A 12,576-nucleotide genomic window follows, 5' to 3' on the forward strand; every position below is an offset into this window, starting at 1 on the left:
CGCCGGGGCGTTGTGACTGCGAGCTCGCAGTCCCGGGGAGGCCCTGTCCCTGGGCTGCCGTCCTGGCCCTGTGATGCCGCGCCGGAAGCCTGCCTCAGGTGGCGCTGGTGCCGCCGGCCCAGCCCCTGCAAGGCAGGCGGTTTTGAGCAGATTCTTCCGGTCTACGGGAGACCTGAAGTCCACGTCCTCCCGTGCGGATGCAGCCGAGAAGGCGGACCCTGACTCCGCAGCGCCCCCAGCGTCCACTTTCCCGCCTCAGTTGCCTCCTCACGTGGTGGGTTCGGTCGAGGAGGGGGCGGGGCTGTCGGCCAGAGGGGGCGGGTCAAGTTGGGGCGGAGGCGGGGCCTGAGGGACCGGGCGGGAGAGGGCGGGGACTATGCGTGAGAATCCGTGAGATGATGGAACCAGACGAGAAGGGGGCGGAGCCGGGGAAGGAGACGGTGGGAAACACAAGCAAGGCTACATCCTGGTTGTGGTTCAGAGTTTTTAGTTCCCATCTGAGTGAATAGACTTGTAGCCAAAGTCACCCAGGTTCTTAACGGCAAAGCTGAGACAGGAACTCAGGGCTCTTGACTCCCATTTTGATGAGGGTAGGGGACCTGTGGACAGGGGATACATCTTTTAATCTCCATCCTCCCTCCTTTTTTTTAATGGATTGGGGCTTGAAGAGGAGCTTTATGTCTGTTACAGTGTATGTGTTTGGGTAGGTGATTAGAAGAAAAGTAATCTGTTTTCTTCTAATCACCTACCCAAAGACATATAAATGTTAAGTTTCTAGGTTTTAAAAAAAATGTTTGGTGAAAATACACACAACAAAACATACATCGCGTCCAGAATTTCTATATGTACAATTCAGTGACATTGTTTGCACTCTGTAGGTTGAGCCATCTTTCTTAACAACCTTTTTTAAACTGTTTCACCACCTTTAGCGCAAACTCACTGCCCCTGTAAGCTTCTCATTTATGTTTTCGAATTGTTGTGAATTTGATCACATATAGATAATTTCTTAAAAGAGTGTAATGTTTAATGCAGGTGTCTTTTCTATTTAGGCTAAACTATTATTTGCTTCAAAGAGGATAGTTTCATTCAAGGTTTAAAGATGTCCTCAGGGTAATAATTTCCGGGGTCGTATGGCCTCAAAGGCTCCAGAAAGTTTCTAGATTTTGAAGTTGCAACATCATTGCTCAGTATGTAAAGTGACTACAGTTAAAAGCATTCATAATGTGTAGTCAGTTGTCCAGTGGCTACATCCCTTGTAGTTGTAAAGTCTCATATGCAGCTTGAGTGGATAAAGTTTCTTAACATGGTTGTTGTTAGGTGCCGTGGAGTTGGTTCTTACTCTTAGGGATGCTATGCACAACAAAATGAAACACTGCCCAGTTCTGCGCCATCCTCACAATTGTTGCTGTGTTTGAGCCCATTGTTGCAGCTACTGTGTCAGTCCATCTCGTTGAGGGTCTTCCTCTTTTTCACTGGCCCCCTATTTTACCAAGCATGATGTCCTTCTCTAGGGACTGATCCCTCCTGATAACATGTCCAGAGTATGTGGGATGTAGTCTCGTCATCCTTTCTTCTAAGGAGCATTCTGGTTATACTTCGTCCAAGATGGGTTTGTTCATTCTTTTGGCAGTCCATGTTATATTCAGTATTCTTTGCCAACACCACAATTCAGAGGCATTGTTTCTTCTTTAGTCTTCCTTATTCATTGTCCAGCCTTCGCATGCATATGACGTAATTGAAAACACCATGGCTTGGGTCAGGCACACTTTAGTCCTCAAGGTGACATCTTTGCTTTTCAACATTTTAAAAATGTCTTTGCAGCCGATTTGCCCAATGCAATGCATCTTTTGATTTCTTGATTGCTGCTTCCATGGGTGTTGATTGTGGATCCAAGTAAAATGAAATCCTTGACAACCTCAGTCTTTTCTCTGTTTATCATGATGTTGCTTATTGGTCCAGTTGTGAGAATTTTTGTTTTATGTTGAGGCATAATCCATACTGAAGGCTGTGGTCTTTGATCTTCATCAGTAAGTGCTTCCAGTCCTCTTCACTTTCAGCAAGCAAGGTTGTGTCATCTGCATAACAAAGGTTGATAATGAGTCTTCCCCCAATCCTGATGCCCATTCTTCTTCATATAGTCTAGCTTTTCAGATTATTTGCTCAGCATCCAGATTGAATAGGTATGGTGAAAGGATATAGCCTTTCCTGACTTACACCTTTCCTGACATTAAACCATGTAGTATCCCCTTGTTCTGTTCAAATGACTGCCTCTTGATCCATGTACAGATTCCTCATGAGCACAATTAAGTGTTCTGTAATTCCCATTTTCTGAAATGTTATCCATAATTTGTTATGATCCACACAGTCAGATGCCTTAGCATAGTCAATAAAACAAAGGTAAACATTGTTATGGTATTCTCTGTTTTTAGCCAGGATCCATCTGACATCAGGAATGATATCCCTGGGACCTTGTCCTCTCCTAAATCTGGCTTGAGTTTCTGGCAGTTCCCTGTGGATATACTGCTGTAGCTGCTTTTGAATGATCTTCAGTAAAATTTTGCCTGCATTTGATATTAATAATATTGTTTGATAATTTCCGCATTCGGTTGGATCACCTTTCTTGGGGGTAGGCGTAAATATGGATCTCTTCGAGTTGGTTGGCCAGGTAGCTCTCTTCCAAATATCTTGGCATAGACCAGTGAACACTTCCAGCTCTGCATCCGTTTGTGGAAACATTTCAATTGGCATTCCATCAATTTCTGGAGCTTTGTATTTTGCCAGTGCCTTCAGTGCAGCTTGGACTTCTTTCAGTACCATCAGTTCCTGATCATACGGTACATCCTGAAATGGCTGAACGTCAACCGGTTCTTTCTAGTATAGCGACTCTGTGTATTCCTTCCATCTTATTTTTGATTGTTCCTGTGTCGTTTAGTATTTTGGCCGTAGAATCCTTCAGTATTGCAACTCGAGGCTTGAATTTTTTCTTCAGCTTAACCTGTCCTCATAATACTTTGCCTTCTCAAACTGCCCTTTGAAATCTTCAGTTCACCTCTTTTACCTCATCATTTTTTCTTTTTGCTTTAGCTATTTGACGTTCAAGAGCAAGTTTCAGAGTGTCTTCTGACATCCTTTTAGGTCTTTTCTTTCTCCCCGTCTTTGTAATTATCAGGGCATCCTGATTACATGTTCGATCAATTTCAGACTGCAGAAGTTGGTAAAAATCTTCAATTTCTTCATCTTTCGCCTTCGTGGTTAGTGTGTAAATTTGAATAATAGTCATATTAACTGGTCTTCCTTGTAAACGTATGGATATTATCCTATCACTAACAGTGTTGTACTTCAGGATAGATCTTGAAATGTTCTTTTTGACGATGAATGCAACACCATTCCTCTTCAAGTTGTTGTTCCCGGCATAGTAGACCATATGATTGTGCAATTCAGAATGACCAGTAACTGTCCATTTCAGATCACTAATGCCTAGGATATTGATGTTTATGTGTTCCATTTCATTTTTGACGATTTCCAGTTTTCCTAGGTTCATACTTCGTACATGCAGGTTATGATTATTAATGGATGTTCACAGCTGTTTCTTCTCATTTTGAGTCATGCCACTTTAGCAGATGAAGATCTCGAAAACTTGACTCCATCCACATCATTAAGGCTGACTCTACTTTGAGGAGGCAGCTCTTCCCCAGTCATCTTTTGAGGGCTTTCTAACCTGGGGGCTCATCTTCTGGTGCTGTATCAGAGAATGTTCTGCTGCTATTTGTAAGGTTTTCACTGGCTAATTCTTTTCAGAAGTAGACTGCTGGGTCCTTCTTCCTAGTCTGTCTTGGTGTGGAAGCTCAGCTGAAACCTGTCCACCATGGGTGACCTTGCTGGTATTTGAATATCGGTGGTATAGCTTCCAGCATTACAACAACACATAAGCCCCCACAGTATGACACACTGAAAGATGCGTGGGGCCTTAACATGGTACTTTAACATGTTACAGATGCAAATCGTTAGTCATTGGGCTCTCTCTGTTGCTTGCCACCCTTTAATGGAGCTGCTTTACCCGGAACAAAGCTGAAGGTTGAGCCCTTACCCTTCAGTATTTCTTGAACCCAAGTTGTGGAAGGGGCTGATAGACTGGCTTTTAGTCACCTACCAAGGCTTAATGGGGATGACAGCTTGGCTGCTTCAAAATCTTGTTTCCTTCACTATTTTTCTTCCCTAAAGTGCTTGTTCCCCCCAATGTTTCTTTATTTGGGGTGATTTACATTTTCAGGAGTTTAACAAGATTCTCTTTGCACCCACCATGTAGAGAGTTTTGAAGGACTTAAGCCAGTTTTTGGCAGGTGTCCTGCCAACAAATATCTCATAATCTTATGGCATCTTTAGTGCTGTGCATAAACCATTTGTAAACATGAAACAGTTAAGTCATATGAATATTTCCAAAATGGGCCTTTTTTTTAATTATTATCTTTCCTTTCTAATATTGCTTTTTCTAAATAGGTATTAGTTATTTCTTAAAGGTATTTCATTTAAAATATTTGAGTAGGGTGATTTCAATTTTACAATTTGAGATAGATGAAGGCTGATTGAGTCAAGAAAGGCAGCTGCTTTAGTTCCAGTTAATTCTAGGCAGAGTTGAAGTGCTGAAGCTCCTGCCTGTCAGTCTGCATCTTGTCTTTGGTGATTGTAGAAACAGTTCACCCATAGGCTTTTCCAGAGCCAAGAGTGCATGATTCTATGAAGGGTAGATGGTAAGAACCTTGCTGTAATTCAGAAATAATGTTTAAAATACTTCAAATTGAGTGTCGAGAGTAGAGATGATAAATTATTTTATAACCTTTATTATTTTGTAACCATTATTTTCTGTGATACAGGCCACAGAAGTTGACAGAAGTGAAAAGAGAGCACTGGAGAATGATGGACCTGTTAAAAAGAGGACAAAGAAAGTCCAAAAAAAAGAAGGAGGAAGTGATTTGGTAATGCCTGGGAACTCTGGTGAGTTCTGGGGCGGTGATTCTTTATTCTTACCAGTCATGGCTCTGATATTGTTACATTCTCCAGAGAGCAGAAGAGGCTATTGGAGACGTGTATCTTCTTCCTTCATGGAGAAAGGTTCCCATTGTGCCTGAGCAGAGTTGTCCCTAGCTAAGTGGTGGTGGTGTGGGTGGGCATAGAGCTGGAGTTCTGAACTGGGCTCTCATTCTTCCAGCTCTCTTTTATTCCCTCTAGTCAATTTTTTCCTGATTTTATTAGTAAAACATTTTTGTTATAAAAATTTCAAATAATACAGAAATGTAGAAGGTAGACAATGAAAGACCTCTGTAATCCCTCCCTTCATTAATGCCTACTGTAATTTTTTGGAGCATTGTATATTCTCCCAGATTTTTTCTATTGAAACCAAAGAAAACCAAGCCTGTTGCCATCGAGTCAATTCTAACTCAAACCCTGGTGGCATAGTGGTTAAGAGCTAAGGCTGCTAATCAAAAGGTCGGCAGTTTGAATCTACCAGGTGCTCCTTGGAAACTATGGGGCAGTTCTCTGTCCTATAGGGTCGCTGTGAGTTGGAATCGACTCAGTGGCAATGGGTTTTGTATCTATATGTGCATATATGTATGTACGTATAGAAACACAAATTAATAAGTATTGATTTATTTTACAGAATAGTAACACACTACATATATACTGATTTGCAGCTATCTTTTCCCGCTTAACAGAACATTTTGAAAAATTTTCAACGTCAGGACATGTAGATCTCCCCTGTCCTTTTTTGCATGGAGCTGCCCTTCCTATATGCTAAAGGGTGTTGGATAAAAACAGCATTTTTGGGCTCCTGGATGTCTAACGGCGGTGTTGGGTACAGATGTGTTTGAGTATAGTTGGTGAGTGGATTTTCCTTGTAGTTTTTGGCCTCAGAGAATTTGTGATAAAGGAAGACAGGAAATTTTTCTTTCTTCATTTTCCCCTGGAAATTAGGTAGAGAATGAGACAAAAGCAAAGAAAAAAAAGTCTCAGTGAATTAAGTATGTGAAAAATCTATGCTTTTTCAAAAGGCAAAATTTGGACTTAATTCTGTCTTAGTCATATAGTGCCACTATAACAGAAATACCCCAAGTGGACGACTTTAACAAAGAGAAATTTATTCTCTCACAGTCCAGTAGGCTGGAAGTCCAAATTCAGGGTATCAGCTCCAGGGGAAGGCTTTCTCTCTGTCTGCTCTAAAGGAAGGTCCTTGTGATGCATCAGTCTTCCCTTGGCCTGGGAGCATCTCAGAGCAGGAACCTCAGGTCCAAAGGACATGCTCTGCTTTCTTGGTGGTATGAGGTCCCCAGCTCTCTGCTTGCTTCCCTTTCCTTTTATCTCTTGTAAGATAAAAGGTGGTACAGGCCACACCTCAGGGAAACTTCCTTCACCTTGGATCAGGGATGTGACCTGAGCAAGAGTGTTACATCCCACCCTAATCCTTTTAACCACAGGCAGAGATTATAATTTATAACACATTGGAAAATCACAAAATGGAGGACAACTACACATGGCCTGACCAAGGTGACACATATTTTTCAAGGACACAATCCAGTCCATTACAAATGTCAACTTGAAAGCCTTAGTAGAAAATAACTACAGAAGTGGAAATGTATGGCTACGGAAGAAGATTAATGCGATAATACTGCTTTCTTCCTCCTTTCTGAAGCAAGTATGAAAGGAAGAACATGGTTTGTGGACAGAATTTGCCATGTTTTAATGTTGCATTTTCTGGAACTAGCTACCTTTCTTTCCTTCATTACTCCTGGACAGACATATCTGCTTAATTTTTCAGTAAATTCTATGAGCAGTTAATGACCATCGTTATTTGCTAGTCATTGTTCTAGAGGCTTTACGTAGCTCATTTATTCTTCTCAGGAGCTGTTGTTTTCCTCGTTTTACAGAGGAAGACATGGGTGATAGATGAGGAGAACTGTGGGTTAGAACAGTAACTTAATCAAGGTCACACAGGAGAGCTGACATTGAAAGTTGTGGAAATAAGACTACAGACTTGAATTTTTGAAACAAGATCTTTGCCATTTGTTAAAAGTGGCATTCAGGAAGAACTGAGGAGAGCATCCACCAGCTAGAAGCTGGGTGAATGCTCTATTTTAGTTCCTTTTTTTTTTTTTTTAGTAACAGCTTTACTGAAATTTGGAAACCCTGGTGGCGTAGTGGTTAAGTGCTACTGCTGCTAACCAAAAGGTTGGCAGTTCGAATCCACCAGGTGCTCCTTGGAAACCCTATGGGGCAGTTCTACTCCATCCTGTAGGGTTGCTGTGAGTTGTAATCTACTGGACAGCAATGGGTTTGGTTGTTTTTGGTTTACTGAAATTTATTGATAATTCACATGTCATACAATTGACCCATTTAAAAAATGTACAATTCAGTGGTTTTTAGCATATTCACAGAGCTGTGCAGTGACCACCACAATATTAGAATGCTTCCATCACCTCCAAAGACACCCCATACCCATTAGCAGTCACTCCACACTTTCCCCCTCACCTAGGCAACTACTAATCTACTTCTTGTTTCTATGGATTTGCTTATTCTGAACATTCCATATAAATGGAATCCTACAGTATGTGGCCATTTGTGTCTGGCTTCTTTCATTTAGCTTCGTATTTTCAAAGATCATCCATGTTGTAGTATGTATCAGTGCTTCATTTCTTTTTATTGCTCAATAATATTCCATTCTATGGGTCCACCTCGTTCTTAACCCTTCAGTTTACCTGAGCTAAATTTCCTTTTCATAGCTGGGATCCGCAGGGAAGAAAGCTCTTACACTCAGAAGGAAACGTCTATACAGTTGAAAAGTGAATCAAGTATATGTTTTGAAAGCCAGAGGAATAATAATAAATAAGCTAGAAGTGCATTTTAAAAGAGATTCAAATATATGTATTTAGGATGAGAGAAGTCACAGTAAACAGAGAAGAAATTCTAATCTTCTGTTGAAGTAGAGAAGGAACAGTGACCCTTGAGCATAGAGTGAAAATCAAATTGCATTCAACAAATCTTTTTTTTAGAACCCCCTTTTACTCTATTCCCAGAGCTACTGGTGCCCTAATTCCTGAGCCCTTTGAGGATTCTGTGTTATAAATGGGATTGGTTCTTGGTTTTCTTCACTGTTCGCTCTTGCCTACTAACCTGAAGGTTGGCTGTTCGAACACATCCAGAAGCACCTAGTGATCTGCTTCTGTAAAGATTGTTGTTGTTAGGTGTCATCAAGTCAATGTTAACTCAGAGTGGCCCCATGTGACGGAGTAGAGGTTTCTTGCCCATAGCGTTTTCTTGGCTGTAATCTTTAAGGAAGTAGATTGCCAGGTCTTTCTCCTGTGGAGCTGCTGGGAGGGTTTGAATCGCCAGCCGCTTGGTTGGCAGCCACGTGCTGAAGCATATGCACCAGGAGGGCTAGAAAACCGTACGGAGCAGTTGTCCTCTGTAACACGCGGGGTCACCTTGAGTTCTGTTAAACTTGTTATTTTCCTTCTAGCTTCAAATATTTCATTTGCGGTTATCATCGGTCCTTTTCTTTCTGTTCTTACAGGTTTATGCCAAAAAAAAAAAAAAGGCAAAACCTCACTGTAGTTTCAATGGGGTTTCAGGAGCCAGTGAAATAAGATGTATGTTTCAAAATGTGATCTTTACCCTGAACCCAATGTTTCTTTATTTTTTCGTTATATCATAAGTTATTTCTTTAGTGTGAATTTCCTCCTTTAAAAATTTTTTGTTCTGCTTATGAATTGACATATTGAGACCAAAATACTACTGTTGTATTTTCTTCTGATTTGCTAACTAAGAGCCAAAGAAGTGTCTGAGGACCAGAACAGTTTCAAAGTCTCTGGAAAAATTGAAAGCCTTCTGCTGCGATTCCGCTCCTCTTCAAAATAGACCCCCGACAGAGCCTCTTCAGGAGAGATTTGCAGTTTTGCCAAAATGTACTGATTTTGATGATATCAGTCTTCTACGTGCAAAGAATGCAGCTTCTTCTGAAGATTCGAAAACACAAATTCATCAAAAGGTATGTAACTGCTATGTAGATGTTCATCTGAGCTGGCCGAGGGAGCTTTTTTTTACTTATTTTTTTAATACCTGGAGATTCTGATTCACTCTGTATTGGGGAGGGGTACACTGGAATTTGTGTTAAACCAAAATAAGAACAAAGTGAAAACCTCCCGGATGATTCTGACATACAGCTTGGATTAGGAGCCATTGGTTTGGGGAAACGGGGGATTCTTTTTTGGTAATAAAAGGAAAGTTTCTTCTTTTTTTTAATTTAATTTTTGGTGAAAGTATACAGACACACAAAAATACACCCATTCAACAATTTCTACACATACACTTCAGTGACATGAGTTACATTCTTCGTATTGTGTCACCATTCTTGCCATCTCTATCTGTACTGTTTTACCACCATTAACTTAGACTACTGGCCCCTAAACTTTTCCTCTGTGCTTTAGAGTTATTGTTGTCAATTTGATCTCATATAGACGATTCTTTAGAAGAGCTCAATGTTCAAGGCAAATGTTCTCTATTAGTTGAACAAAACTGTTGTTTAGTTTAAAGATGCCTTCAGGGGATAGTTTCAGTTCATGGTTTAACAGTTATTTCAGGGCAATAGATGTGGCAGTTCTCAGACCAGTAGTCTCAGTTGGTCCAGTAAGTCTGGTTTCCATAAGAATTTGAAACTCTGTTCCATAGTTTTTCCTCCTTTTGATCAGGATCCATCTGTTAGGAAGGATAGTTCTGTGTAGTCATTCCAGTTTCCATGATTTGTATGAAAAATCATGGTAGGCAATTTTATAGGTGTTTTTTGGTTCTCAGTTGAGAGAAGAATCCATGTAAAGTAAACCAAATGAATACTGGCTCTTTTCCGATGTCTGTTTTGTGACTCCAATTTTTTTCATTGTTTTCAAAATCAGGGACGTAGCTCTGGCTCCATCATTGAAGTCTATAGTTCAGAGTCGTGATTCTCAACTCAAGCTTTAAATTATAATCACCTGGAGAAACTTAAAAAAATTTGTTTACTGAGAATTGGGCATGGGTTTTTTTTTTTTCTTTTTGGGGGGCGTGAATTTTTTTTTAAAGCTTCCGTTTTAATCTCTAGCCATAGTTGAGAACCATTGAATTAGAGAAATTGTTCTTTATATACTTTTTGAGTCATCAAGATTCTGATGAAAGCTGTGTCATCTTTCCTTAGAAAAATGTTCTCAGATCAACAAAATTTTATATAGTTTTCAGAATTTCACGCTCCTCTTTTTTTTTTCCCCGTGAAGTCCAGATCCATGAGCTCCCCTAATTCCCCTCACCACAACCTTCAGCCAGACTAAAAGTGGGTTGACTTACTTAACCTTAGAGTATCAGGACAAAAAAAAGGTTTTTTTATTTTCTTTTGAGTATCTTTTTGACGGCACTGAGTTTTATTTATTTATTTATTTTAATACTTAGAAGCAATTCATCTGAGTGTAGTGATCATAAAGTATAAAACCTGTTGCCGTTAAGTCGATTCAGACTCCTAGCAACCCTATAGGACAGAGTAGAACTGCCCCGTAGGGTTTCCAAGGAGTGGCTGGTGGATTTGAACTGCTAACCTTTGGGTTATAGCCAAGCTCTTAACCACTGCAGTTTATTTTCTTTTTTAATTTCTTTTAATACTTAGAAGCAATTCACCTGAGTGTAGTTTTCATAAAGTATAGAGGTCATAAAGTATGTCTATTAAAGCTCACTTTACTAATTGGAGAATTTACTCCAGGGCCTCACTGTTGCTTTATAGATAAAATAACCGACTTGACATTTCTAAGTCACAGCAAACTGGAAGTAACCGGTTAGAAGGGACACCTAGAAGCAGTTCATGGACATTATTACAAAGTGATAGTTGACTGATGGCATAGAAAGAGACAGATGAATGGTAAAAACCTGTCAAATGAGTATAAAGTGCCCAGATCATTATTGAGGGGGTCAGCAACCGTACAAGTCTTGATAGGTACTGAAATTGCCATTTTATTATTGTGATCACCCTGAATTGTAAAGCAAAGTTAACAGTGAGTTCAGCCTCTCTGTGTCTGGGCATATGAAAAAATACAAAATATCTGAGAAGTATTTCCACCCGAATGTTTTTTTTTTTTTAAATATTGCTTAATATTTAAGTAGTCAGATTGACTTACTTGTTAGCATCCTATATGGATAAAACTTTTTTCTGGATGCTTTCTGTCCACCCACATATGGATGAATAAGGTATTAAGTAAAAACTTTTTTTCTAGGAAGTGTGTTTTTTTAAAGTATTGATTAAATTTTACAATATATAGTATTCCTAAATTTTTTGCAGAAGACATGAGTGCTTAATAGAAAATACATCAAAAATTAAATGCAAATGTGTTCTCAAAGCTGGTGTACTTTGACTCACGTTTCTCTGCCACAATTCTCCATGACTTACCGTCTCATTGCTGATGTTTGGAGTTTGCCAGGCTGTATATACATTGAATCTTTTAAAAAGTTAGTGCCCTTACTGACTTTTTAAGACATTTAGCAACTGCAAAGTACGTGTTCCTGGGTTTTCTCTTGGTCTAGGGCTCCCCTCCCTGGGCCATAAAGACAGTTCTCTTTCTCTCTTCCTCTGCTGGTCACTAGTCTTTTAGATCATATTTTTAGTTCCAGAGGTAGCTTGGTAAATTTTTAGATGTAGGCAGTGATACCTGTATTGGATATAGCCTATAAAGTTGGCTCATTTTACCTTTGGTCAAAGTTGAGTCTAACAATAAGCAATGTGCTTTAAGCTGTGAATTGGAATTATAGGCAGTCCCTAGGTTATTAATGAGATTAATTCCTGTGTGTTTCAGTTGAATTTGTAGGTAAGTAGGACAGATGCATCTGATTCTTACTTAGCCTTACTTTAGTGCAAGAGGAGGGCTGGTGGCATAGTGGTTAAGAGCTCGGCTGCTAACCAAAAGTCAGTAGTTCAAATCCTCCAGCCACCCCTGGAAACCCTACAGGACAGTTGTACTCTCTCCCATAGGGTCCCTAGGAGTTGGAATCAACTCAATGGCAACGGGTTTGGTTGCTGGTTTGGTTAGTGCGAGGAAAGGCTCGGAACCTTTTCAATGCTTTAAAAGTGGCACGGGCAGCAAGTGAAGGTGATTGCGATGAAGAATTTGTTGTGAGTGGGAGTTGTTTCAGTCTTTTCCAAGTCAGGGCAAATTTACATAACGTTAAAGGGCAAGTGTGAGTTGTCCTTAAGTTTGTAACCCGGGTACTGCCTGTAATTTCGGTTTTCATCACATAAACGTAAGGATAGTAGGAATACTAATGTTGAAAATGGAACCTTGTCCTTTATGCTTTCCAGGAGCTCTTTCCGTTGTCTCTTTACCAGAACAACCGAGGTTCTTTACTGGAATCAAGATTTCTAGAATATACTATCTTTTAGCATGTGTTTGGAAAAATAAAACATTAAATGTGTAGTTGTAGCTGCCGGGATGCTTGATGAAAGCAGCTCTGCCTTCCTGCTGAGAGAGAGGCAGATTCGTTGGCTTTTTGTGAATTACACACCTGAGAATAAATGATACA

At 40.0% G+C, this 12,576-nt stretch overlaps 1 protein-coding gene across 3 annotated transcripts in view; it reads left to right on the forward strand.

Annotated features, from left to right (window-relative positions):
• Nucleotides 1-73: 73 nt before the first annotated feature.
• The window catches only part of MSH3 (mutS homolog 3), a 217,899-nt gene continuing 205,396 nt past the window's right edge, over nucleotides 74-12,576 (forward strand). For all 3 annotated transcript variants that reach the window (XR_007514976.1, XM_049866717.1, XM_049866709.1), the window contains exons 1-3: nucleotides 74-274; nucleotides 4,872-4,992; nucleotides 8,817-9,037. Coding sequence is in view for 2 of the 3 variants with exons in the window: in XM_049866717.1 (XP_049722674.1) it covers nucleotides 74-274; nucleotides 4,872-4,992; nucleotides 8,817-9,037 (543 nt within the window). In the remaining variant the exon portion in view is untranslated. The remainder of the gene's footprint in view (nucleotides 275-4,871; nucleotides 4,993-8,816; nucleotides 9,038-12,576) is intronic.

The sequence above is a fragment of the Elephas maximus genome, chromosome 2 (assembly GCF_024166365.1).
Source record: "Elephas maximus indicus isolate mEleMax1 chromosome 2, mEleMax1 primary haplotype, whole genome shotgun sequence".
Classification (NCBI taxonomy): domain Eukaryota; kingdom Metazoa; phylum Chordata; class Mammalia; order Proboscidea; family Elephantidae; genus Elephas; species Elephas maximus.